Source organism: Salmo trutta, unplaced genomic scaffold (assembly GCF_901001165.1).
Source record: "Salmo trutta unplaced genomic scaffold, fSalTru1.1, whole genome shotgun sequence".
In the NCBI taxonomy this organism is placed as follows: Eukaryota; Metazoa; Chordata; class Actinopteri; order Salmoniformes; family Salmonidae; genus Salmo; species Salmo trutta.
Genome location: NW_021823154.1, coordinates 1,374,520 through 1,401,973, shown reverse-complemented (window position 1 = coordinate 1,401,973; position 27,454 = coordinate 1,374,520). Strand labels below are relative to the sequence as shown.

Genomic DNA, 27,454 nt, shown 5'->3' with positions numbered 1-27,454 from the left:
GGAGACGGCCCACTGTGCAGAACCGAGTGAGACGGCCCACAGTTCGGAGAGAGGTGAATGGGTCTACAGTCCGGAACCGAGTGAGTCTGCCTGTGATCCGGAACCGAGTGAGTCTGTCTGCGATCTGGAACCGAGTCAGTCTGCCTGCGATCTGGAACCGAGTGAGTCTGCCTGCGATCCGGAACCGAGTGAATCTGCCTGTGATCCGGAACCGAGTGAGTCTGCCTGCGGTTCGGAACCGAGTGAATCTGTCTGCGATCCGGAACCGAGTGAGTCTGCCTGTGATCCGGAGCCGAGTGAGTTTAAATATAACTTTGAACTGTGTGAGTCTGCCTTCAGCTCGGAACCGAATGAGTCTGCCTACGACCCGTAACCGAGTGAGTCTGCCTACGGTCCGGAGCCAAGAGAGTCTGCCTACAGTCTGGAGGGCAGTAGGCCAGAACCGGAGCCACCTCCAGTATAGGTGGGTTGGAGGGGGGGGTGTAGCACAGGTGCCGTCGTTGACGGCAGCCACCCTCCCTTCCCTCCCTTTAGTTTAGGGGTTTATTTTTTGTTGGTTGTGTTTTTGTTTAGGTGCATTCGGGGTATGTACTTTTGGGGGGGGTAATGTCACGTCATGACCAGTCGAGGGAGTTTTTTTATTATATATTCGGTCAGGACGTGGCAGAGGAATATTTGTTTTGTGTGGTTTAGGTCAAGTGTGAATATTGTAGGGGAGTTTGGTATAGGTAGTCTGGGGTTTTGTGTGTGTGTATGTAGAGGGGTGTTGTCACGTCCTGACCAGCAGAGGGCGTATTGCTTAGTCTAGGTCAGGATGTGGCAGGGGGTTTGTGTTTGTTAAATGTTGGGTTGATGATTGGGACTTCCAATTGAAGGCAGGTGTGTATAGTTGCCTTTGATTGGAAGTCCTATATAGGTGTGTGTGTTTGTCTTTGGGGTTGTGGGGAATTGTTTTTGCACTTGCTTTGTGAGCCTGCAAAACTGTTTGCTGTCGTGAGTACTGTTTTTTGGTTTTCCAGTGGATACTTTACTTGTTTTGTTAATTAAAGAAACATGAGTGTCCACACTTCCGCTGCGCCTTGGTCCTTCTCTCTCATGTATGACATTTTCAACGATGAGTACGACTTATTCTGTGACAGGTGTTTGGTTTATGTATTCCGGGTTTTTCTGTATTGTTCCTTGTTAAGTGTTTTTTGGACCTGACAGGACTGTTTTGTTCTTTTTTGTATACGTATTTAGTTGTTTCTCCTTTTTCAAAATGAAAAGAGGATGAGTATACATATTCCCGCTGCGTTTTGGTCTAATCCATACGACAACCGTGACAATGATGAAAGTCATTGTTCCTGACTGATTTAGAGTTAGTATGTTTAGTAGCCAGTTGAAATTATGAAAGTCAATTGATAGAGACAGAATCCTACATTACATCCCAAGCAAAGTCCATGTTTTTGTCTCCTCGCATATAGGTTGTAGCACAGCCTCTGAATGTCATAGAGACAAACCAATGATATTCTATATGCAACACAAATCCCTCTTGTTGTTAGTAGCCTAAAGTCAAATTAAAATAAAGCTGTTTAAGTGAATTACGCCTTCTCGAATTAGTCTACTTTCAGCACACATGCGCTGTTAATTCTTACATCTAGACGTTCCGCTAGCGGAACACCTGCTCCAATATCCAATGATAGGCGTGGCGCGAATTACAAATTCCTCAAAAATACAAAAACTTCAATTTTTCAAACATATGACTATTTTACAGCATTTTAAAGACAACTCTCCTTTATCTAACCACACTGTCCGATTCAAAAAGGCTTTACAGCGAAAGCAAAACATTAGATTATGTCAGCAGAGTACCCAGCCAGAAATAATCAGACACCCATTTTTCATGCTAGCATATGTCACAAAAAACAAAACCACAGCTAAATGCAGCACTAACCTTTGATGATCTTCATCAGATGACACGCCTAGGACATTATGTTATACAATACATGCATGTTTTGTTCAATCAAGTTCATATTTATATCAAAAAACAGCTTTTTACATTAGCATGTGACGTTCAGAACTAGCATACCCCCCGCAAACTTCCGGTGAATTTACTAAATTACTCACGATAAACGTTCACAAAAAAACATAACAATTATTTTAAGAATTATAGATACAGAACTCCTTTGTGCAATCGAGGTGTCCGATTTTAAAATAGCTTTTCGGTGAAAGCACATTTTGCAATATTCTGAGTAGATAGCCCAGCCATCATGGCTAGCTATTTTGACACCAACAAAGTTTAGCCCTGACCAAACTCCGATTTACTATTAGAAAAGTTTGATTACCTTTGGTGTTCTTCGTCAGAATGCACTCCCAGGTCTTCTACTTCAATAACAAATGTTGGTTTGGTTCAAAATAATCCATAGTTATATATCCAAACAGTGGCGTTTTGTTCGTGCGTTCAAGACACTATCCGAAGTGTAAATAAGGGTCACGCGCACGACGCATTTCGTGACAAAAGATTTCTAAATATTCCATTACCGTACTTCGAAGCATGTCAACCGCTGTTTAAAAACAATTTTTATGCCATTTTTCTCGTAAAAAAAGCGATAATATTCCGACCGGGAAAGCGTGTGTACGTACAAAGAGAGAGAAAATAAAAGCATGGGATCCCCTCGTGCACGAGCCTGAGTCTCATAGTACTGTGACCGGCCACTATCCAAACGCGCTAATGTTTTTCAGCCAGGGCCTGCAAAGCCACGATTCAGCTTTTTGCCGCCTTCTGAGAGCCCATGGGAGCCGTAGGAAGTGTCACGTTACAGCAGAGATCCCTTGTTTTGGATAGAGATAATCAAGAAGGCCAAGAAAAAGTCAGACAGGGTACTTCCTGTACAGAATCTTCTCAGGTTTTGGCCTGCCAAATGAGTTCTGTTATACTCACAGACACCATTCAAACAGTTTTAGAAACTTTGGAGTGTTTTCTATCCAAAGCTATATGCATATTCTAGTTTCTGGGCAGGAGTAATAATCAGATTAAATCGGGTACGTTTTTTATCCGGCCGTGAAAATACTGCCCCCTAGCCATAACAGGTTAAACTCCGCGGCTGCCGCTTCATATGTAAATTAAGTAAATTACTTAAATATGGTTTCTTAATTTCTTTATTTAATTGAATTGAATCAGGGGAGCTCAATTGAGACCAGTGTCTCATTTTTAATGGTGTCTTGAGGACAACAATTCCATCATTACAACAACAAAAGATAAGAATAAACTACAAGACAGCTATAAATACATTCAGCACTGCTTGAGTTCACATGAGGTGCGATCAGTTTATCTCACCCGTTGTACTGGGGCTTGTATTCAGAAGAAAGGTGTGTCGACAGCGATTGAACCAGTGGGTAACATTATGCAACGGTGCGCCGTCCAACTTATATCGAGCGCACAGCAGTGAGCAAAACGGACCACCACTTTCCTGATCCGTGTCGCCAGAAAGTATTTTCAACTTTGATTTAGCCCTACATTTAAATAGTTTCTATGCCCGTTGTTGCTCGTCACTTTACTTGACTGACTTGTTGAAACAGAGCGTTTTCTTTAGTGACAGATTTACATAATTCCGATTCATGTCTTCTAACGTAGTTTCATCATGTGGATAATAATCACGATAATGCGCTGTCAGTAACCTTTACCAATAATACTCTACCTCATAGCCCTGTAGCCTATAACATCACATTGGATCATATTGATTAGGCTGATCAATACGAATCAACACCAATGTAAATAAGACTAAACTTATCATTCTTGAAAGTTGAAATCAGTATTGTATTAACTTAACAATTCTTCAGGTGTGTTTCCCTTAAATCATCTGTCTCTCTATGAAAGCTTAACTTCTCCACAACACTTTTCTACATTAAATTATAAAGAACGTAACAAACCTCAGATGTTTTAGTCTTCTACCCGTAAGGTCCATTTCTTCCTCTAGGTCCTTAAACATGGACTACCTGTGTTGGGACATGAGGATAGAGGTGGAGTGAGGAGAGAGTGGGGAGGTGGAGGGAGAGAGGAAGGGAAGGGAGGGAGGGAGGGAGGGAGGGAGGGAGAGAGAGAGGGAGGAGAGAGGTGGAGGGGGAGGGAGGGAGGAGACGTGGGGAGAGGAAGGAGACGGGAGAGAGGGAGAGAGGAGAGAGGTGGAGGGGGGGAGGGAGGGAGGGAAGGGAGAGGCGGAGGGAGGAGAGAGGTGGAGTGGGAGAGAGGGAGGGAGGAGACAGGTGGAGTGGGAGAGAGGGAGGAGACAGGTGGTAAGGGAGAGAACTTGAGAGGATCTGCAAAGAATGGGGGAAACTGCCCAAATACAGGTGTGCCAAGCTTGTAGCATCATACCCAAGGTGCTTCAACAAAGTACTGAGTAAAGGGTCTGAATACTTATGTTAAAGTGATATTTCTGGGGAGTTAAAAACTAATATGTTAAAATGTCTAAAAACCAGATTTTGCTTCTGTCATTATGGAAAATAAAAATTATAGAAAAGTCCCAAGTACTTGGTGGAATCGTCCTTTAATTCATGGCCACTTGCTCAGCTGGGCCAGGGGCGCTTTAATTAGGTCAGGGGGAAATGTCCGACAGATCTCAACTGATTAAAAGGAGGAAATGGCCATCGCCCGACCTTTCTCTTCCTTAATTCTGTGCGTCCATGAATCAACGTAAGTCCACCGGATCTGTTTCCATCAGTTATTGTTTCTAGTTATTACCGCGGAGCGCAGGCTTCAAACCTGTTGTGTAATGTAAATGGACAATGATCACGGCCCTACAGATCATCACAGGCCAATTATGCCATTGATATATGGTTAATATGTCATGAAATTACATGCACATATGAAGACAAACCTGAAAGGATGAAATATGAAACGTCATTGTTTGCTGAACGGATCAATTCTGATATAAAACTGATTGAGATAACTGATAGAATTATTTATATTATTCACATGAATATAATGTAATAAAAAATGAAATAAATACAATACTGTGAATGACCCCACATCACGTTTCAGCTAGAAAAACAAGAAGGTGAGCATTCAAGGAAAAATACAGGATGCGAAATGTTAAAATATTAAAACAAAAAAAGTTACCTGCTTTATATCTGGAATACTTCCTTCCTTCCTTCCTTCCTTCCTTCCTTCCTTCCTTCCTTCCTTCCTTCCTTCCTTCCTTCCTTCCTTCCTTCCTTCCTTCCTTCCTCACACACTTCTTATTGAACTGAATTGCTGATTTACCTAATAATGAGAATGATTGTTATGATTTGACCTTTGTGATCATGAATTTCATTGGATACATGTTATTCTGTTTCCTTTGTTATGCAGCACAGACTACCCAGTAAATATACCACTTTATGGTTAAAGGAATTCCTGCCTCAGTCTTATCCATTCCTCTGTCACCTGACCCCTGACCACCTGTTCACCTTCACTGTCAGTCATCCTACCTGTCCAGCTACCCACACAGATTCCACTCATCTTTCAGGGGTATTGTGATGTCATTATGGGGTGTTGTGATGTCATTATGGGGTATTGTGATGTCATTATGGGGTATTGTGATGTTATTATGGGGTATTGTGATGTCATTATGGGGTATTGTGATGTCATTATGGGGTGTTGTGATGTCATTATGTGCTATTGTTGTCACGGTTGTCGTCGGTGAAGGAGGACCAAAACGCAGCAGGTACGTGTAGGCTCATCTTGACTTTTATTAACTTTCAAAATGAACGTACAAAAATAACAAAACACGACCGATCAACAAAAAAAACAGTCTGGTAAGGCACAAGGCGAAACACAGAACAATCACCCACAAATAACAAACACAAACACACCCTAATATATGGGACTCTCAATCAAAGGCAGATAGACAACACCTGCCTTCAACTGAGAGTCCCAACCCCAATTAACACAACATAGAAACACACTCACCAGACTACACATAGAAATACATAAACATAGACCATCAACCAAAAACCCGGAAATACTAAATCAAACACCCTTTAAACAAACACACCACCCTGAACCACATAAAACAAATACCCTCTGCCACGTCCTGACCAAACTACAATACTAATTAACCCTTATACTGGCCAGGACGTGACAATTGTGATGTCATTATGGGGTGTTGTGATGTCATTATGGGGTGTTGTGATGTCATTATGGGGGTATTGTGATGTCATTATGGGGTATTGTGATGTCATTATGGGGTATTGTGATGTCATTATGGGGTATTGTGATGTCATTATGGGGTATTGTGATGTCATTATGGGGTATTGTGATGTCATTATGGGGTATTGTGATGTCATTATGGGGTATTGTGATGTCATTATGGGGTATTGTGATGTCATTATGGGGTATTGTGATGTCATTATGGGGTATTGTGATGTCATTATGGGGTATTGTGATGTCATTATGGGGGTATTGTGATGTCATTATGGGGTATTGTGATGTCATTATGGGGTATTGTGTGTAGATTGATGAGAGGAACAAAAACAATTGAATCCATTTTAGAACAAGGCTGTAATGTAACAAAATGTGGAAAAAGTCAAGAGGTCTGAATACTTTCCGAAGACGCTGTATCTCCATAAAGACCAACAGGTCCCTGTATAATTCCTCCTGGTTTACTTCCTGAATTGAGTGGAATTTAAATGGAATTGACCCCAACCCTGACTATGTATTGGTTTACCAACCTTTCTCAATATATTTTCCAATTTTGAATTCTCACACCCAGGGGCCATTTAAATCAAATGTTATTGGTCCATTCACATATTGAGCAGATGTTATTGGTCCATACACATATTTAACAGATGTTATTGGTCCATACACATATTTAACAGATGTTATTGGTCCATACACACATTGAGCAGATGTTATTGGTCCATACACATATTTAACAGATGTTATTGGTCTATACACATATTTAACAGATGTTATTGGTCCATACACATATTTAACAGATGTTATTGGTCCATACACATATTTAACAGATGTTATTGGTCCATACACATATTTAACAGATGTTATTGGTCCATAAACACATTTAACAGATGTTATTGGTCCATACACACATTTAACAATGTTATTGGTCCATACACATATTTAACAGATGTTATTGGTCCATACACACATTTAACAGATGTTATTGGTCCATACACACATTTAACAGATGTTATTGGTCCATACACACATTTAACAGATGTTATTGGTCCATACACATATTTAACAGATGTTATTGGTCCATACACATATTTAACAGATGTTATTGGTCCATACACATATTTAACAGATGTTATTGGTCCATACACATATTTAACAGATGTTATTGGTCCATACACATATTTAACAGATGTTATTGGTCCATACACATATTTAACAATGTTATTGGTCCATACACATATTTAACAGATGTTATTGGCCCATACACATATTTAACAGATGTTATTGGTCCATACACATATTTAACAGATGTTTTTGGTCTATACACACATTGAGCAGATGTTATTGGTCCATACACATATTTAACAGATGTTATTGGTCTATACACATATTTAACAGATGTTATTGGTCCATACACATATTTAACAGATGTTATTGGTCCATACACATATTTAACAGATGTTATTGGTCCATACACATATTTAACAGATGTTATTGGTCCATACACATATTTAACAGATGGTATTGGTCCATACACATATTTAACAGATGTTATTGGTCCATACACATATTTAACAGTTGTTATTGGTCCATACACATATTTAACAGATGGTATTGGTCCATTCACATATTTAACAGATGTTATTGGTCCATACACATATTTAACAGATGTTATTGGTCTATACACATATTTAACAGATGTTATTGGTCCATACACATATTTAACAGATGTTATTGGTTCATACACATATTTAACAGATGTTATTGGTCCATACACATATTTAACAGATGTTATTGTGGTTGTAGTGAAAATGGTCTACAGTTGGCAGGAAGGTGAGTGTGTGTTTGTTCTGTGTGTCTGTCTGCGCTTGTGTGTGTGTGTGTCTGTGTGTCTGTGTGTCTGTGTGTCTTCACATATATCTATATTTCTTAATTATATTAGATTTGTTGGTATTGTTGTGTATTGTTAGATACTACTGCACTGTTGGAGCTAGGAACACAAGCATTTAGTTTAGCGGCTGTGAAAAGGGTTGAGGGTTTGAATGGTGCACCAGAAGAGTCCATGGTGGTGGATAGGCCTTCACTGCAGGATGCAGGGGTTTCCTTTCACCAGCAAGATCCTGACATTTTAAAGGTTAAGATGGTGGACTTTGTGGCCTTTATAGCTGTGGTAATTAATGGAACTGCCGAGGTGGAGAGAAGGTGAACTTTATGGCCTTTATAGCTGTGGTAATTAATGGCACTGCCAAGGTGGAGAGAAGGTGGACTTTGTGGTCTTTATAGCTGTGGTAATTAATGGCACTGCCAAGGTGGAGAGAAGGTGGACTTTGTGGCCTTTATAGCTGTGGTAATTAATGGCACTGCCAAGGTGGAGAGAAGGTGGACTTTGTGGTCTTTATAGCTGTGGTAATTAATGGCACTGCCAAGGTGGAGAGAAGGTGGACTTTGTGGCCTTTATAGCTGTGGTAATTAATGGCACTGCCAAGGTGGAGAGAAGGTGGACTTTGTGGTCTTTATAGCTGTGGTAATTAAGGGCACTGCCGAGGTGGAGAGGTGGACTTTGTGGTCTTTATAGCTGTGGTAATTAATGGAACTGCCGAGGTGGAGAGAAAGTCCAGGAAGATAGAAATCATAGTGATTTCGGCAGAGCGGTTCCTGGTCCTGGTTCCCGGGGCTGAAAGATTTCACAGCACAAGAGTTACATGGAATATTGGCACAAGCCGTACCACCCCTCTCAGGTCCTAGAGCCGTACCACCCTCTCAGGTCCTAGAGCCGTACCACCCTCTCAGATCCTAGAGCCGTACCACCCTCTCAGATCCTAGAGCCGTACCACCCTCTCAGATCCTAGAGCCGTACCACCCTCTCAGGTCCTAGAGCCGTACCACCCTCTCAGATCCTAGAGCCGTACCACCCTCTCAGATCCTAGAGCCGTACCACCCTCTCAGGTCCTAGAGCCGTACCACCCTCTCAGGTCCTAGAGCCGTACCACCCTCTCAGGTCCTAGAGCCGTACCACCCTCTCAGGTCCTAGAGCCGTACCACCCTCTCAGATCCTAGAGCCGTACCACCCTCTCAGATCCTAGAGCCGTACCACCCTCTCAGGTCCTAGAGCCGTACCACCCTCTCAGATCCTAGAGCCGTACCACCCTCTCAGATCCTAGAGCCGTACCACCCTCTCAGATCCTAGAGCCGTACCACCCTCTCAGATCCTAGAGCCGTACCACCCTCTCAGATCCTAGAGCCGTACCACCCTCTCAGGTCCTAGAGCCGTACCACCCTCTCAGATCCTAGAGCCGTACCACCCTCTCAGATCCCAGAGCCGTACCACCCTCTCAGGTCCCAGAGCCGTACCACCCTCTCAGGTCCCAGAGCAGTACCACCCTCTCAGATCCTAGAGCCGTACCACCCTCTCAGATCCTAGAGCCGTACCACCCTCTCAGGTCCTAGAGCCGTACCATCCTCTCAGGTCCTAGAGCCGTACCACCCTCTCAGGTCCTAGAGCCGTACCACCCTCTCAGGTCCTAGAGCCGTACCACCCTCTCAGGTCCTAGAGCCGTACCACCCTCTCAGGTCCTAGAGCCGTACCACCCTCTCAGGTCCTAGAGCCGTACCACCCTCTCAGATCCTAGAGCCGTACCACCCTCTCAGATCCTAGAGCCGTACCACCCTCTCAGGTCCTAGAGCCGTACCATCCTCTCAGGTCCTAGAGCCGTACCACCCTCTCAGGTCCTAGAGCCGTACCACCCTCTCAGATCCTAGAGCCGTACCACCCTCTCAGGTCCTAGAGCCGTACCACCCTCTCAGATCCTAGAGCCGTACCACCCTCTCAGGTCCTAGAGCCGTACCACCCTCTCAGGTCCTAGAGCCTGAGAAGGGAGATATGGAGAACTACAAGAAGGAAGAAGTGGGAGTTTTGTTTGTTTTGGCAATGTACTATTTTTACTATTGTGGATTAAGTTACTTTCACTATTACGCATGAATTTATTTTTAAACCGTCCAGTTGGTGGCAGCAATACACCGTTTGGGGTGCAGTCCGCCATAAACCCCACAGAAGAAGAAGAGGAGGAAGACGAATGTTATCGTTGAAGAAAAATGTTTCAGAGGTTTGTAGCGTTCTTTTACAATGTAATGTAGAAAAGTATTTTTGAGAAGTTAGGTTATCATAAAGAGAGAAATGATTTAGGGGGTAAGACATCCGCCAAGATAATACAATATTGATTTAAACTTTCAAAAATTATTATTTTAGGCGTATTTACATTGGTATTGATTAATAGTGATCAGCCTAATCAATAAGATGTGATTTGATATAGGCTACAGGGCTATGAGGTATGGTTTTATTGTTATAGGTGATTGACAGCACATTAAGGTGATTATTATATACACGAAAGACTGTGGAAACTGACTCACTTTCACTTCCTGAAAGAAGACGTGCATCGGAATTATGTATAGCTGTTATTAAATAAAATAGTCTGTCTCGTCAAGTAAATGTGACTTTCAACAATGTGCATATAAACTATTTAAATGTAGGGCTAAATCACATGTTAAGTTTAAAGCTTTCTGGTGACAGATCAGGAAGGCGGTGGTCCGTTTGGTGAACTGCAGGTGCGCTCGATATAACGTCACCGGCTCATCTATGCGCATTGTGAACCCCGGGTTGAATCGTCAGCACTCCTTTTTCTCAGAATACAAACCCCCGGTGCGCCGGGCGAGATAAACTGATCGCACCTCAAGTGAACTTAAGCAGTGCATGGGTCTATTCACTAAACCAGGGATGGCCAACTGGCGGCCCGGGACCAGTAATAAAACATTGTTTTGGAACTCAGTCTGAATCTCAACTTACTGTTGACCGTTAGAATAACAGAAAACACATGGTGCAGTATGTAAATGTGGTTGTGCATCAGCAGTCAGTCTATTAGCTCATGTTAGCTACATGTTTTTAGATGGTAAATTAGTCTAGCAGCTAAACTTGTAGTAAACATGGTTGAATTACCAACCGGGGTGGGGCCCATTGATCATCAGTTATCACATTAAAAACTGCTAACATTTGCCTCCACCCTATGGCAACATGAGTAGAATTGCTGGATATGATCTGTAAAACTGAACATGTTTTCTCCCGACCCATGGGGGTGTATGGATGTGGGTATGCAGACCCATGGGGGTTTATGGATGTGGGTATGCAGACCCATGGGGATGTATGGATGTGGGTATGCAGACCCATGGGGATGTATGGATGTGGGTATGCAGACCCATGGGGGTGTATGGATGTGGGTATGCAGACCCATGGGGGTGTATGGATGTGGGTATGCAGACCCATGGGGATGTATGGATGTGGGTATGCAGACCCATGGGGATGTATGGATGTGGGTATGCAGACCCATGGGGGTGTATGGATGTGGGTATGCAGACCCATGGGGATGTATGGATGTGGGTATGCAGACCCATGGGGGTGTATGGATGTGGGTATGCAGACCCATGGGGGTGTATGGATGTGGGTATGCAGACCCATGGGGGTGTATGGATGTGGGTATGCAGACCCATGGGGGTGTATGGATGTGGGTATGCAGACCCATGGGGGTGTATGGATGTGGGTATGCAGACCCATGGGGGTGTATGGATGTGGGTATGCAGACCCATGAGACACTGCGGCCCCTCATGATGAGTGCCGTTTTTTTGTGGCCCCCACCCCGTCAATGTTCTCCATCCCTGCACTAAATGATAAGGAGAGGGAACTACCTGAATTTGTCCAATAGAAACTCTCGTTGTTGAAACATTTTGCTATCCTACCATGTTAATTATCCTAACCTGCCATGTTAATTATCCTAACCTGCCATGTTAATTATCCTAACCTGCCATGTTAATTATCCTAACCTGCCATGTTATTTATCCTAACCTGCCATGTTAATTATCCTAACCTGCCATGTTAATTATCCTAACCTGCCACGTTAATTATCCTAACCTGCCACGTTAATTATCCTAACCTGCCATGTTAATTATCCTATCCTACAGTGCCATGTTAATTATCCTATCCTACAGTACCATGTTAATTATCCTAACCTGCCACGTTAATTCTCCTAACCTGCCACGTTAATTCTCCTAACCTGCCACGTTAATTCTCCTAACCTGCCATGTTAATTCTCCTAACCTGCCACGTTAATTATCCTAACCTGCCATGTTAATTATCCTAACCTGCCATGTTAATTATCCTAACCTGCAGTACCACTTTAATTATCCTAACCTGCCACCTAAATTTGCTATGTTGTAAAAATGAATAAAAACAGCTATTTTCTTTTTAGTCTTAATTTAAGGTAATGGTTAGGCACAAGGTTAGCAGTGTGGTTAAGGTTAGGTTTAAAATCATATTTTTAAAAGATAAATTGTAGATATATGCATTGAATAACAGATTCATTACACGGAATCACAGATAGTCATTACTGCTTTTAGCCAATAGAAACCCATTGAATAACAGATAGTCCTTACTGCTATTAGCCAATAGAAACACATGAATAACAGATTACTGCTGTTAGCCAATAGAAACACATTGAATAACAGATTACTGCTATTAGCCAATAGAAACACATTGAATAACAGTCATTACTGCTATTAGCCAGTAGAAACACATTGAATAACAGATTACTGCTATTAGCCAATAGAAACACATTGAATAACAGATAGTCCTTACTGCTATTAGCCAATAGAAACACATTGAATAACAGATTACTGCTATTAGCCAATAGGAACACATTGAATAACAGAAAGTCCAAAACAGAATCTAAAGGAAGTCTGTTCTGGAGTGTCTGTTCTCTATCTGAGAGATCAGAAATATCAGGAAACATGTATCTATTTACATGTATTTATCCCCTTATTTTAGTGCCTAAACTCTCCATATTTACTTCCATTCATTTTTTAACTGGTACTGGGGACCTTCAGATGATCTTGTGAGGCTTGAGGGCGTCCTAGAGGAAAACAGAACACCATCATGTTCTCCCAGAGACTCTCATCTTTCAATAGGGTGGTCATAATAGTTTGTAGGACAAACCGTTCAGACGCTACATAAGATTTAGTGAGAAGACTGATTTTCAGGATGTCTCATGGTCTGACATACACCGCTCTAGCTCTGCCACCTTTCACCGCAGATGCGGAAGGACGATATCCGAGGATGGAGTGGATTGAGACGCAGCCCATGCAACAAAAAATAATCTCTCTCGTTTAAACAGACGGATTTTGATGGGGATTGTTTTATTATGTTAATTAGATTTCTGCGGAGGCGCGACCATTGTAGGCTAAGGGTTTTATAGTTTTAAACGTGTTTTAAGGCTATGGTGTTGATTTACAAACATTGGAGTAAAACAAGCTTACATTTTGGCTTCTGATGGAGTACGACAGTTGAACTGAGCTCATGAGGCATTTATAAGTTATATTCTTCAAGAATGAATCAGTATACAGTATATCATTAATTTATACGTCCAAAAATGGATGTAGCAGCTAAGGATTCTAGTTTTAAAGACCCAATGCAGGCATGTTTATATCAATATCAAATCATTCTGGTTAACAATTAATGAAGTACTTTGCTGGAATAGATTTCCCCCAGAAATGGGCTGTTGTTATGGAGTCAGGGGATCCAACCAGGTAGACTAGCTGTTGTTATGGAGTCAGGGGATCCAACCAGGTAGACTAGCTGTTGTTATGGAGTCAGGGGATCCAACCAGGTAGACTAGCTGTTGTTATGGAGTGAGGGGATCCAACCAGGTAGACTAGCTGTTGTTATGGAGACAGAGGATCCAACCAGGTAGACTAGCTGTTGTTATGGAGTCAGGGGATCCAACCAGGTAGACTAGTTGTAACGGCTGTCGGGAGAGAGAGTAGACCAAGGCGCAGCGGAGTTAGTGTTCATCATGATTTTAATTAACGTAAGAACACTATACAAAACTGAACAAAAACACGACAGCAAAACAGTCCTGTTAGGAAATAATCTAACAGAAACAATTACCCACAAAACCCCAACGGAAAAACAGGCCCTGATGTGTGACTCCCAATCAGCAACAACCAACAACAGCTGTGCCTGATTGGAAGCCACACGGCCAAAATCAATGAAACAGACAACATAGAAAATGAACATAGAACGCCCACCCAATGTAACACCCTCGCCTAACCAAAATAAAGACCAAAAACCCCTCTCTATGGCCAGGGCGTTACACTAGTTGTTGTTATGGAGTCAGGGGATCCAACCAGGTAGACTAGCTGTTGTTATGGAGTCAGCTAATGAGGATCCAAGTCAAATCAAATGAATAACATATTGGACTGTCTATGTTTGAATACAATATGAAGTCTGATTTAACTCTTTGACCACAGACAGTAAATGTGTTGTTAATGGTTTTTCAACAATGTTCAGAAATATTGACTGTTCTGTTATTTCTTATTGTAGCTGAATGAGCTGTGACTTACATCTAAAATGAGTCTCTCTGGGGAGAGAGGAGACTACTGCCTCTAAAACGAGTCTCTCTGGGGAGAGAGAGGAGACCACTGCCTCTAAAATGAGTCTCCGGGGAGAGAGAGGAGGAGACAACTGCCTCTAAAATGAGTCTCTCTGAGGAGAGAGAGGAGGGGACCACTGCCTCTAAAATGACTCAAGACACCAGTTCTAAGAGGTAAGAGATTACATGTAAAATATACAGTTCTCTTAAAGATATAAAACTAAAGAGAAAAGTGTTCCCAAATTACATAAAATGTAGGCCTATATCATACATTTAAAAGGCAAAAAATCTATTTACCAATTGCAGACTGTAGTTTTATAAAGAAACATCAGGACTTCTAGAAGTTCCACTATACAGTTGTTAACATGAAGTAGATGAGGTATTGATGAGGTATTGATGAGATATTGATGAGGTGATCTGCCTCCCTGTTTTGTTCAGTGTCCAGAAGCCCAGAGCAGAGTCCCCTACAACCAGCCTGCTATCAATGACGAGTGATCAGCCACCTGCTTTCAGCCAGGAACCATTACCAGATGACAATAAGGAAGTGGAGAGTTTGGACAGTGAGGATGTATTAAAGATCACACACAACCTTCTGGACAGAAGAAGTAAGACTGTGTTTCATACAATATTACAAAGAACGGTACAAAGGCCCTTATAAAACACACACACACAAACGTATGAGTCCCAACTCTCATTGTTTTCCTACAGGTCAAACTCTGCTGACAGTCCAACAAGACATTAAGGCTAAACTGAAACATAAGTATAAACACATATCTGAAGGAATTGGACACCATGGAAACCAAAGTCTGTTAAAGGACATCTACACAGAGCTCTACATCACAGAGGGTGGAAGTGGAGGGCTCAATAATGAACATGAGGTTAGACAGATAGAGATGGCATCCAAGAAACGAACCACACGAGAGACACCAATCAAGTGCAACGACATCTTCAAGCCTTTACCTGGACAAGACAAACCTATCAGAACTGTGCTGACAAAAGGAATCGCTGGCATTGGAAAAACAGTCTCTGTGCAGAAGGTCATCCTTGACTGGGCAGAGGGAAAAGCGAATCAGGACGTTCATTTCATGTTTCCTCTTCCTTTCCGTGATCTGAACCTGAAAAAGGACCAATACAGTCTGATGCAACTTCTATCCCACTACTTCCCAGAGCTGAAAGAGATTGACAGCATTGAAGATGGTGAAACCAAAACTGTTTTCATTTTTGATGGTCTGGATGAGTGTCGACTTCCTCTAGACTTCAAAAACAACAAGAGATGCAGTGATGTCACGAAGCCAACCTCAGTGGATGTGCTGCTGACAAACCTCATCGAGGGGAATCTGCTTCCCTCTGCTCTCGTCTGGATAACCTCACGGCCTGTAGCAGCCAATCAGATCCCTCCTGAGTGTGTTGACCAGGTGACAGAGGTACGAGGGTTCAATGATCCACAGAAGGAGGAGTATTTCAGGAAGAAAATCCCAGATCAGATTCTGGCCAATGATATCATCAAACACATGAAGACATCAAGGAGCCTCCACATCATGTGCCACATGCCAGTCTTCTGTTGGATATCAGCCACTGTCCTTGAGATGATACTGAAAGAGGCAGAGAAGGATGAAGTCCCCAAAACTCTGACCCAGATGTACTCACACTTCATGCTCATCCAAATCATTGTGAAGAACAGGAAGTACAACACATCCACAGAGACAAACCCAAAGGAACTGTCTCAGTCAGACAAAGAGATGATCCTGAAACTGGCAAAGCTGGCTTTCCAACAGCTGCAGAAGGGCAACCTGATCTTCTATGAGGAGGACCTGAGAGATTGTGGCCTTGACGTCACAGAGGCGTCAGTGTACTCAGCATTGTGTACAGAGATCTTTAAAGAAGAATCTGGGCTGTACCAAGAGAAGGTCTACAGCTTTGTGCATCTGAGCATTCAGGAGTTTCTAGCAGCATTGCATGCTTTAGAATCATGTCTGGACAAGAAGGAAAATGTTTTCTCCCCCAAAGCAGTCACTAGTGGTTATGAGGAGGAGGAGATGTCAATCCAGTTGTCTGAGTTACACAGGAGAGCAGTGGACCAGGCCTTGAAGAGTGAGAATGGACACCTGGACCTGTTCCTCCGCTTCCTTCTGGGTCTCTCACTGGAGTCCAATCAGAATCTGTTACGAGGCCTTCTGACACAGACAGGAAGTACAACACAGAGCAATAAGAAAACAGTTAAGAGAACAGTCAGGTACCTTTCAGACAGGATCGAGGAGGAATCCTCACCAGAAAGGATCATCAACTTGTTCCACTGTCTGAATGAACTTGGTGCCAACTCTCTAGTTGAAGACATGCAGACCTCCCTGCAATCAGGAACTCTTTCAGAAACAGAGCTAGAACCTGACCAATGTTCAGCCCTGGCCTACCTGTTACTGATGTCAGAGGAGGTGCTGGAGGAGTTTGACCTGAAGACATACAACACATCAGAGGAAGGTTATCAGAGGTTGCTGCCGGTAGTGAAAACCTGCAAGAGAGCACTGTAAGCTCTGTTATTGTGTTGATGTATATATCATCATTATAATGAAGGATTTGTATATCTAACAGATTATCTCCTCTCTCCAGACTGGATCACTGTAAACTCACATATAAATCATATGAGACTCTGGCCTCAGCTCTGCAGACACCAAACTCCCCCCTGAGAGAACTGGACCTCAGCAACAATGACCTGAGAGACAGAGGAGTGGAGCTGCTCTGTGTTGGACTAACCAGTCCACTCTGCAACATACAGACACTAGTGTGAGTTAAATATCTTCAGTATCCACTGTCTTTATAGTGTTTATATATTTATAGTAATGCTGTGTTATTATGTTTTTAACATTATTTGAACATCTTGGTAAATATGCAGAAACATACATGAAATGGGATAAATATATGAAACTAAGGTTAAATATCTTGAGTGAGTTAGTATGTTTTTAACATAGTCTAGTCATGTCCTTCTGTTATTGTCTTAATGCATCTCATTATTCTTAAAGCTTTGCATATTTAACAGTGTATCAACATATCTCCTCTCTCCAGACTAGCTGAATGTAACCTCACATATATATCCTGTGAGACTCTGGCCTCAGCTCTGCAGACACCAAACTCCCCCCTGAGAGAACTGGACCTCAGCTACAATGACCTGGGAGACAGAGGAGTGAAGCTGCTCTGTGTTGGACTAACCAGTCCACTCTGCAACATACAGACACTAGTGTGAGTTAAATATCTTCAGTATCCACTGTCTTTATAGTGTTTATATATTTGTAGTTATTATGTTATTATTATTTAAAAATCTTGGTAAATATGCAGAAACATTCATCAAATGTGATAAATATATCAAACTAAGGTTAAATATATTGAGTGAGTTAGTGTGTTTTTAGTAAAAAATATAAACTATAGGAACCAAGACTTAAAAATAACTGATATTGGTCACAAGATGGAGGGAATGTTGGAACATAACTAACAAAATTAAAGTTAGAAAAAATATATGATTAATCCAGTATAAACTAATGTATAGAGTTTATTACACGAGACAAAATTAACAAATTCTACAGCACAACGACAGAGTCATGTCTTAAGTGTGAAACTAACAATGAGTCAATAATTCATGCTTTCTGGGAATGATATAATTCCATAAGTTATGGGCGGAGTTAGAAGTTGTCTGTCAGAAGTATTACAATGTAAACAAACTTTTAATCCGTTTGTCTGCATAATTCATGACATGGCATATGGGGGGTGTAGAGAGAGACCCAATGACATGGTATATGGGGGGTGTAGAGAGATTCCCAATGACATGGTATATGGGGGGTGTAGAGAGAGACCCAATGACATGGTATATGGGGGGTGTAGAGAGAGACCCAATGACATGGTATATGGGGGGTGTAGAGAGATTCCCAATGACATGGTATATGGGGGGTGTAGAGAGACCCAATGACATGGTATATGGGGGTGTAGAGAGATTCCCAATGAGCTGGATGATTCTCTTCTCCTCACTCATCTTGTAAAAACATATACTACAAATATATGAAAATATGAAAATGGTTGTAAAAAGTTAACATTGGTTAATAATGTGTCCTTCTGTTATTGTCTTAATGCATCTCATTATTCTTAATGTTTTGCATATTTAACCGTGTATTGACATATCTCCTCTCTCCAGACTGGATCACTGTAAACTCACATATGAATCCTGTGAGACTCTGGCCTCAGCTCTGCAGACACCAAACTCCCCCCTGAGAGAACTGGACCTCAGCAACAATGACCTGGGAGACAGAGGAGTGGAGCTGCTCTGTGTTGGACTAACCAGTCCACTCTGCAACATACAGACACTAGTGTGAGTTAAATATCTTCAGTATGAGTTATTATGTGGATGTTTTAAACATGTGTTAATCATGTGATCTTCTGCCCTCTAGTCTAGGTCAGTGTGGTCTGACAGAGGGTTGCTGTTCACATCTGGCCTCAGTCCTGAGTTCACCCAACTCACAACTGAAACAACTGGAGCTGAGAGACAATGACCTGCAGGACTCAGGAGTTACACTGCTGTCTGCTGGACTGGAGGATCCAGACTGTAAACTACACACATTGGGGTAAGTACAGCTGTTTCAGTCAGGTCTGTACTGAGCTGAGTTACACTGCTGTCTGCTGGACTGGAGGATCCAGACTGTAAACTACACACACTGGGGTAAGTACAGCTGTTTCAGTCAGGTCTGTACTGAGCTGAGTTACACTGCTGTCTGCTGGACTGGAGGATCCAGACTGTAAACTACACACACTGGGGTAAGTACAGCTGTTTCAGTCAGGTCGGTACTGAGCTGAGTTACACTGCTGTCTGCTGGACTGGAGGATCCAGACTGTAAACTACACACACTGGGGTAAGTACAGCTGTTTCAGTCAGGTCGGTACTGAGCTTAGTAAAACAAATACTCTGAAAATCTGACGTTTCTTCACAATGTTTCTGTCATGAACAAATGTATGGGTGTCCTACAAGATGATTGACACCAGTACATCAACCTAGACAGCTGTTGTGTGTCTCTCTGTAGGCTGTCTGGCTGTCTGGTCACAGAGGAGGGCTGTGCTGCTCTGTCTTCAGCTCTGAGGTCAAACCCCTCCCACCTGAAAGAGCTGGACCTGAGCTACAATCACCCAGGAGACGCTGCAGGAGGACTGCTTTCAGCTGCTCTGGTGGATCCCACATATAAACTGATGAAGCTGAAGTAAGTCAGAATAGATGTCCTAATAGTGTGAGCAGTGGTTGTGTCATATGTAGTGTAGTAGGGTCAGTAACATGAGGACATGATGGTAGAATTAAGGGGAAGTTTACTCAGCAGGCTGAGCACTTCAACACAGCGTACATCATCACCACATGAATACTCTTCTTCTGCATCTCTGATATCCTGTTGGAATTGTACTCCGTTCTGTATGTAGTAGGTAGGATAGAATACCTGTATGTCTCTAGTAATGAATTGTACTCCGTTCTGTATGCAGTAGGTAGGATATAATACCTGTATGTCTCTAGTAATGAATTGTACTCTGTTCTGTATGCAGTAGGTAGGATAGAATACCTGTATGTCTCCAGTCTCTAGTAATGAATTGTACTCCGTTCTGTATGCAGTAGGTAGGATAGAATACCTGTATGTCTCTAATAATGAATTGTACTCTGTTCTGTATGCAGTAGGTAGGATAGAATACCTGTATGTCTCTAATAATGAATTGTACTCTGTTCTGTATGCAGTAGGGAGGATAGAATACCTGTATGTCTCTAGTAATGAACTGTACTCTGTTCTGTATGCAGTAGGTAGGATAGAATACCTGTATGTCTCTAGTAATGAATTGTACTCTGTTCTGTATGCAGTAGGTAGGATAGAATACCTGTATGTCTCTAGTAATGAATTATACTCCGTTCTGTATGCAGTAGGTAGTATAGAATACCTGTATGTCTCTAGTAATGAATTGTACTCTGTTCTGTATGCAGTAGGTAGGATAGAATACCTGTATGTCTCTAGTAATGAACTTGGAAAGTGCACCAGAACACAACAATATGGTTTAAATGTTGACTGCTTTATTAGGTCTTTGTCAGTCAATAACCTGTTTGTCCTACAGTGTGGATCATGGTGGAGAGTGCTGGCTGAAATCAGGGATGAGGAAATGTAAGTATCTTTAATCCTAATGAACTGCATATTCAAAACTATAATAACATAGTAACTAATCAATACTTGTTCTGTACCTACAAAACAACATTTTATATGAAGATGTGGTTTGATTAAACTCTCCTTTTGTCTACAGATGCCTGTCATCTCACCCTGGACCCAAATACAGCAAACCCAAACATGATACTGTCTGATGGGAACAGGAAGGTGACATGGGTGGAAGAGAAGCAGCATTATGAAGACCATCCAGACAGATTTGACTGTAGTCCCCAAGTTCTCTGCAGAGAAGGCTTATCTGGATGTCGTTATTACTGGGAGGTGGAGAAGGATGGTGACATGGCTGGCATTGGTGTGGTGTACAAAGGAATGAACAGGAAGGGAAGGGAGGATGACAGTGGTATTGGAGCCAATAGGAAGTCCTGGTGTTTAATCTGCTTTGATGGCCTCTACGCATTTTACCATGCTGGAGTCCGTAGCAGATCCATCTCTGGTCCTGTTTCTAAGAGAGTTGGAGTGTATCTGGACTGGCCAGCTGGTACTTTGTCCTTCTATAGTGTGTCCTCCTCTGGTACACTGACACACCTTTACACAGAACACACCAGATTCACTGAACCCCTCTATCCTCTGTTTGGGGTTTCCTCCTCCTCCTCCTCAGTGACCCTGTGTCAGATAGATGACCAACACATTCAGAGGTGAGTCATAGCAATGTTTCATCATTTGTTTCATCATTTCTATAATTACATTAGTAGTGGTGTGTTTTAATGTGTTCTGTTGGACCTACAGACAGTTAGATTAGTTGTAGTGGTGTGTTTTAATGTGTTAGTAGATTCCTGTCCTCTATTTAATTTCAGTCTGTTAAATACAACAGCCTCTCTGTAATGTCATTCTCTCTCTAACCACTAGAGGGCATCAGAACCTGTTAAAAAGAACAGCCTCTCTGTAATGTCATTCTCTCTCTAACCACTAGAGGGCATCAGAACCTGTTAAATAGAACAGCCTCTCTGTAATGTCATTCTCTCTCTAACCACTAGAGGGCATCAGAACCTGTTAAATAGAACAGCCTCTCTGTAATGTCATTCTCTCTCTAACCACTAGAGGGCATCAGAACCTGTTAAATACAACAGCTTCTCTGTAATGTCATTCTCTCTCTAACCACTAGAGGGCATCAGAACCTGTTAAATAGAACAGCTTCTCTGTAATGTCATTCTCTCTCTAACCACTAGAGGGCATCAGAACCTGTTAAATAGAACAGCCTCTCTGTAATGTCATTCTCTCTCTAACCACTAGAGGGCATCAGAACCTGTTAAATAGAACAGCCTCTCTGTAATGTCATTCTCTCTCTAACCACTACCTGGGGGTATGTAACTCATGATACCTGGTGACTTCACATCTCTAAGGGCTTTCCTCAAGATATGCAATGTCTTCATTAGTATTGCCTCTATGAAAGTTGACATAGTAGGTTATGTCACATTTAGGCAATGCGCCCTACATAGGGAGTTGTTCTCTCACCCCATATAAACTTGTTGTATATCTTATGAAGACTGTATGTATGATATATAAAGCCTTTATAAGTTGTATTTAGTTTAATCACAGTCTGTCCTTCTGCTTTACCAACAGTAGAGACCATGGTGGAGAGAGTTGTATCAACCCTGGACCTGAGAACACCAGAGACCATGGTGGAGAGAGTTGTATCAAGCCTGGACCTGAGAACACCAGAGACCATGATGGAGAGATTTGTATCAAGCCTGGACCTGAGGACACCAGAGACCATGGTGGAGAGAGTTGTATCAAGCCTGGACCTGAGGACACCAGAGACCATGGTGGAGAGAGTTGGATCAAGCCTGGACCTGAGAACACCAGAGACCATGGTGGAGAGAGTTGGATCAAGCCTGGACCTGAGAACACCAGAGACCATGGTGGAGAGAGTTGGATCAAGCATGGACCTGAGAACACCAGAGACCATGGTGGAGAGAGTTGTATCAAGCCTGGACCTGAGAACACCAGAGACCATGGTGGAGAGAGTTGTATCAAGCCTGGACCTGAGAACACCAGAGACCATGGTGGAGAGAGTTGTATCAAGCCTGGACCTGAGAACACCAGAGACCATGGTGGAGAGAGTTGTATCAAGCCTGGACCTGAGAAATGTGAGTGTTAACTGATAATTGTTTTTAAATCAAAATTGTTTTAAGCGTTCATTGTAGTTGAGTCCCAGTCAAGGAACACAATCATGATCAAACATTCATTAATATAACACTAATGTCAGATTATGGTATGCTAATGAGTGTCCATTCTGAGACTGTTGATCACTTATATTCATTTTATTACAAGTCTATTTAATAATTATTAATTCAATATTCCATGAGATTGTCCATTTTTAATAATACTTTTGACTTCAGGGATTCCTCAGAGCTGTAAGACTTGTGACCATGTTGAGGTAAGTCATAATGTTAATTCTTACTTTTACATACCTGCAGGAGTCAGGCACAGTCTCAAAGCCAGGTGTGTACTGACCAACCATTCATACTGGGATATAGACAGTCCTGTGTTCTGCTTTAGTAATATAAACACAGTCTCAAAGCCAGGTGTGTACCGACCAACCATTCATACTGGGATATAGACAGTCCTGTGTTCTGCTTTAGTAATATAAACACAGTCTCAAAGCCAGGTGTGTACTGACCAACCATTCATACTGGGATATAGACAGTCCTGTGTTCTGCTTTAGTAATATAAACACAGTCTCAAAGCCAGGTGTGTGCTGACCAACCATTCATACTGGGATATAGACAGTCCTGTGTTCTGCTTTACTAATATAAACACAGTCTCAAAGCCAGGTGTGTACTGACCAACCATTCATACTGGGATATAGACAGTCCTGTGTCCTGCTTTAGTAATATAAACACAGTGTCAAAGCCAGGTGTGTACTGACCAACCATTCATACTGGGATATAGACAGTCCTGTGTTCTGCTTTAGTAATATAAACACAGTCTCAAAGCCAGGTGTGTACTGACCAACCATTCATACTGGGATATAGACAGTCCTGTGTTCTGCTTTAGTAATATAAACACAGTCTCAAAGCCAGGTGTGTACTGACCAACCATTCATACTGGGATATAGACAGTCCTGTGTTCTGCTTTAGTAATATAAACACAGTCTCAAAGCCAGGTGTGTACTGACCAACCATTCATACTGGGATATAGACAGTCCTGTGTTCTGCTTTAGTAATATAAACACAGTCTCAAAGCCAGGTGTGTACTGACCAACCATTCATACTGGGATATAAACAGTCCTGTGTTCTGCTTTAGTAATATAAACACAGTCTCAAAGCCAGGTGTGTGCTGACCAACCATTCATACTGGGATATAGACAGTCCTGTGTTCTGCTTGTTGGCATGCAGGATTTTAGCTGTTGTCACCTTTGTTCATTAGACAGTGTAATCAATATATCACCAGCATTCTATGTAACATTGAATACATACATTAGATTAGTTACTTTGGTTAATGGGCCAGTTTCCCAGACACAGATTAAGTCTAGTCCTGGACCTTAAAGAACTTTCTATTGAAACTTCCATTGAGAATGCTTTTTAGTCCAGCACTAGACTCAATCTGTGTCCAGGAAACAGGCCCCATATGTATTACTGACATGCTTGTCCTTGTTCAGGACTCCACACACTGGCTTCAGATTGAACCCTTGACTTCCACTGTCCAGGGAGTGACAATGTTCAGGTAAAATAACTACTTTTAACATTTCATTCCACTTGCTAGTGTATTTCCCCATTACCTTTGGGAATAGTCTTCTAATCCAACCTCTCCATTTGACGATTGACCCTCTCTACCATATCTTGTTGTTGCCCTCAGTCACAGGACACCCAAAGGGAGTTATGAGTGCACAGTGTCTGGGCTCCGCTGGCTGTGTGAGAGAGATGTCATTCTGAAGTATCACTTCAGGAACTGGGATCCCTACAGCCAAGTTCTGAAAGACATGCAGTACACACAAGGTGGTCCATTGCTGGACATCACTATGGAGTTAGGTGAACTGGAGGAAGTTCATCTGCCACACTGTGTCTGTTTAGGTAAAACCATATAGAAATAGTATTCAGAAAGACATTTCCATGTAACTGACTTTCACTTCCTGAATTAATGAATGAGCTATTCTGGGAGTTTGAGTTTAATGTGATCTGGTTCTGCATATTCTTTGTGTTTTAGTTGGATGAATAATACAATATTTGTCTTTCTGCCTCCTTTTTATTGTGTTTTTCAGGGACCAACCCGTCCCTGAGGAATGAGATGAAGATTCTTCATGTAGAGGAACATGGAGTGTCTGTAGAGGAAGTGCATGAGGTCACCAGATTCCATGCTAAGATTCTCCATCCCAAGTTCTCAGCTATCTCTGTTATACTGAGCTATATCTTTTCTTGGAACGTCGATGTCCACTGTGAGCTGATGCTCTATCTGACAGTGATGAAGGAAACATTAATTCCACGCCTATACCTGTTCCCCAGTAACCCCGGCCAAATACAGGTGAGGTATCATTATTATAGAGATGACCTTAACTAACCAGTGGTGCAGTTTATGTTGACCCTCATTAAATGAAGATAAGTGTGTTGCTAGTTTTCTGAATAATGTTTGAATTAGACTATACATTGACTGGCTGTGTATTCCATGCCTCGTTTCGCAGGCTGTGGAACAACAGGAATCAAAGTTTCAAGGGTCTAAAAGGTTTCCCAACACAAGACCAGAGCAGTCCTTCAAACTGAATAGTTCCTTCAGACTGAACATTCCCTGTTCTACCTCCATCAATCCACCGGTACAGTTTTAGTAGACTAAGAACATGAATCTGACATTTAAGTCACATTTCTATGCATTGATCTCTCTCTCTCCCTCCCTCCAGAGGATTCATCTCATACATAGAGACACCACACCAAGCTTTTTCAAAGCAGTTGTGAAAATGACAGGGATTGACATTGAGATGGAGTTATTCAGTGATGATGAGAGGACAGTATGGAAAGAAACTGTATCACGAGGTAGGAGCACATGTCAATCATCACTTTGTACTTTTGTACCAGATGCTATTTATAGTGATATAACCTCATGTTGTTTATCTTTCAGATGAATACTATCAGAACCAAGGTAAGACCCAGATGCAGACTGTCCAAGTAACACTGTTTATTGTAACAGGGGCAGGCAAAGACCGGTCAAGGCAGGCAGAGGTCAGTAATCCAGAGAGGGTGCAAAAGGTACCGATCGGCAGGTGGGGTCAGGGACAGGCAGAGTGGTCAGGTAGGCGGGCTCAGAGGCAGGACAGGCAGAGTGGTCAGGCAGGCGGGCTCAGAGGCAGGACAGGCAGAGTGGTCAGGCAGGCGGGCTCAGAGTCAGGACAGGCAGAGTGGTCAGGCAGGTGGGGTCAGGGACAGGCAGAGTGGTCAGGCAGGCGGGCTCAGAGGCAGGACAGGCAGAGTGGTCAGGCAGGCGGGCTCAGAGTCAGGACAGGCAGAGTGGTCAGGCAGGCGGGCTCAGAGGCAGGACAGGCAGAGTGGTCAGGCAGGCGGGCTCAGAGGCAGGACAGGCAGAGTGGTCAGGCAGGCGGGCTCAGAGGCAGGACTCGCAGAGTGGTCAGGCAGGCGGGCTCAGAGTCAGGACAGGCAAGGGTCAAAACCGGGAGGACAGGAAAAGAGAGACTGGGGGAAAAACATGAGCTGAGACACAACGCTGGTTGACTTGAACAAACAAGACGAACTGGCAACAGACAAACAGAGAACACAGGAATAAGTACACAGGGGGTAATGGGGAGATGGGCGACACCTGGAGGGGGGTGGAGACAATCACAAAGACAGGTGAAACAGAACAGGGTGTGACAGAATACGTCACTGACACCCATTCAACAAGTAAGTAAACATGAGAGTTTACTGTGCATTCGGAAAGTATTCAGACCCCTTGACTTTTCCACATTTTCTTACATTACAGCCTTGTTCTAAAATGGATTCAGTTGTTTTTTTCCCTCATCAATCTACACACAATATCCCATAATGACAAAGCAAAAACAGGTTTAGACATTTTTTCTAATTTATTAATAATAAAATATCACATTTACTTAAGTATTCAGACCCTTTACTCAGTACTTTGTTGGAGCACCTTTGACAGCGATTACAGCCTATAATCTTCTAGGGTATGACGCTACAAGCTTGGCACACCTGTATTTGGGGAATTTCTCCCATTCTTCTCTGCAGATCCTCTCAAGCTCTGTCAGGTTGGATGGGGAGCGTCGCTGCACAGCTATTTTCAGGTCTCTCCAGAGATGTTAGATCGGGTCCGGGCTCTGGCTGGGCCTCTCATAGACATTCAGAGACTTGTCCCGAAGCCACTCCTGCGTTGTCTTGTCTTGACTGTGTGCTTAGGGTAGTTGTCCTGTTGGAAGATGAACCTTCGCCACAGTCTGAGGTCCTGAGTGCTTTGGAGCAGGTTATCATCAAGGATCTCTCTGTACTTTGCTCCGTTCATCTTTCCCTTGATCCTGACTAGTCTCCCAGTCCCTGCCACTGAAAAACATCCCCACAGCATGATGCTGCCACCACCATGCTTCACCGTCGGGATGGTGCCAGGTTTCTTCAACTGTGGGAACTTATATAGACGTGTGTGTGCCTTTCCAAATCATGTCCAATCAATTGAATTTA

General features: G+C 42.6%; 1 protein-coding gene across 1 annotated transcript; it reads left to right on the top strand.

Moving 5' to 3' along the window:
• Positions 1-14,675: 14,675 nt before the first annotated feature.
• LOC115189379 (NACHT, LRR and PYD domains-containing protein 12-like) lies at positions 14,676-25,602 on the top strand. Its single transcript, XM_029747949.1, has 13 exons — positions 14,676-14,799; positions 15,064-15,230; positions 15,334-17,146; positions 17,230-17,403; positions 17,683-17,856; positions 18,800-18,973; positions 19,053-19,226; positions 19,680-19,853; positions 20,740-20,786; positions 20,923-21,478; positions 22,404-22,453; positions 25,045-25,304; positions 25,462-25,602. Exons 1-13 carry the CDS (start codon positions 14,729-14,731, stop codon positions 25,600-25,602), a joined length of 3,975 nt encoding a protein of 1,324 aa, XP_029603809.1. The 5' UTR covers positions 14,676-14,728.
• Positions 25,603-27,454: the final 1,852 nt, after the last annotated feature.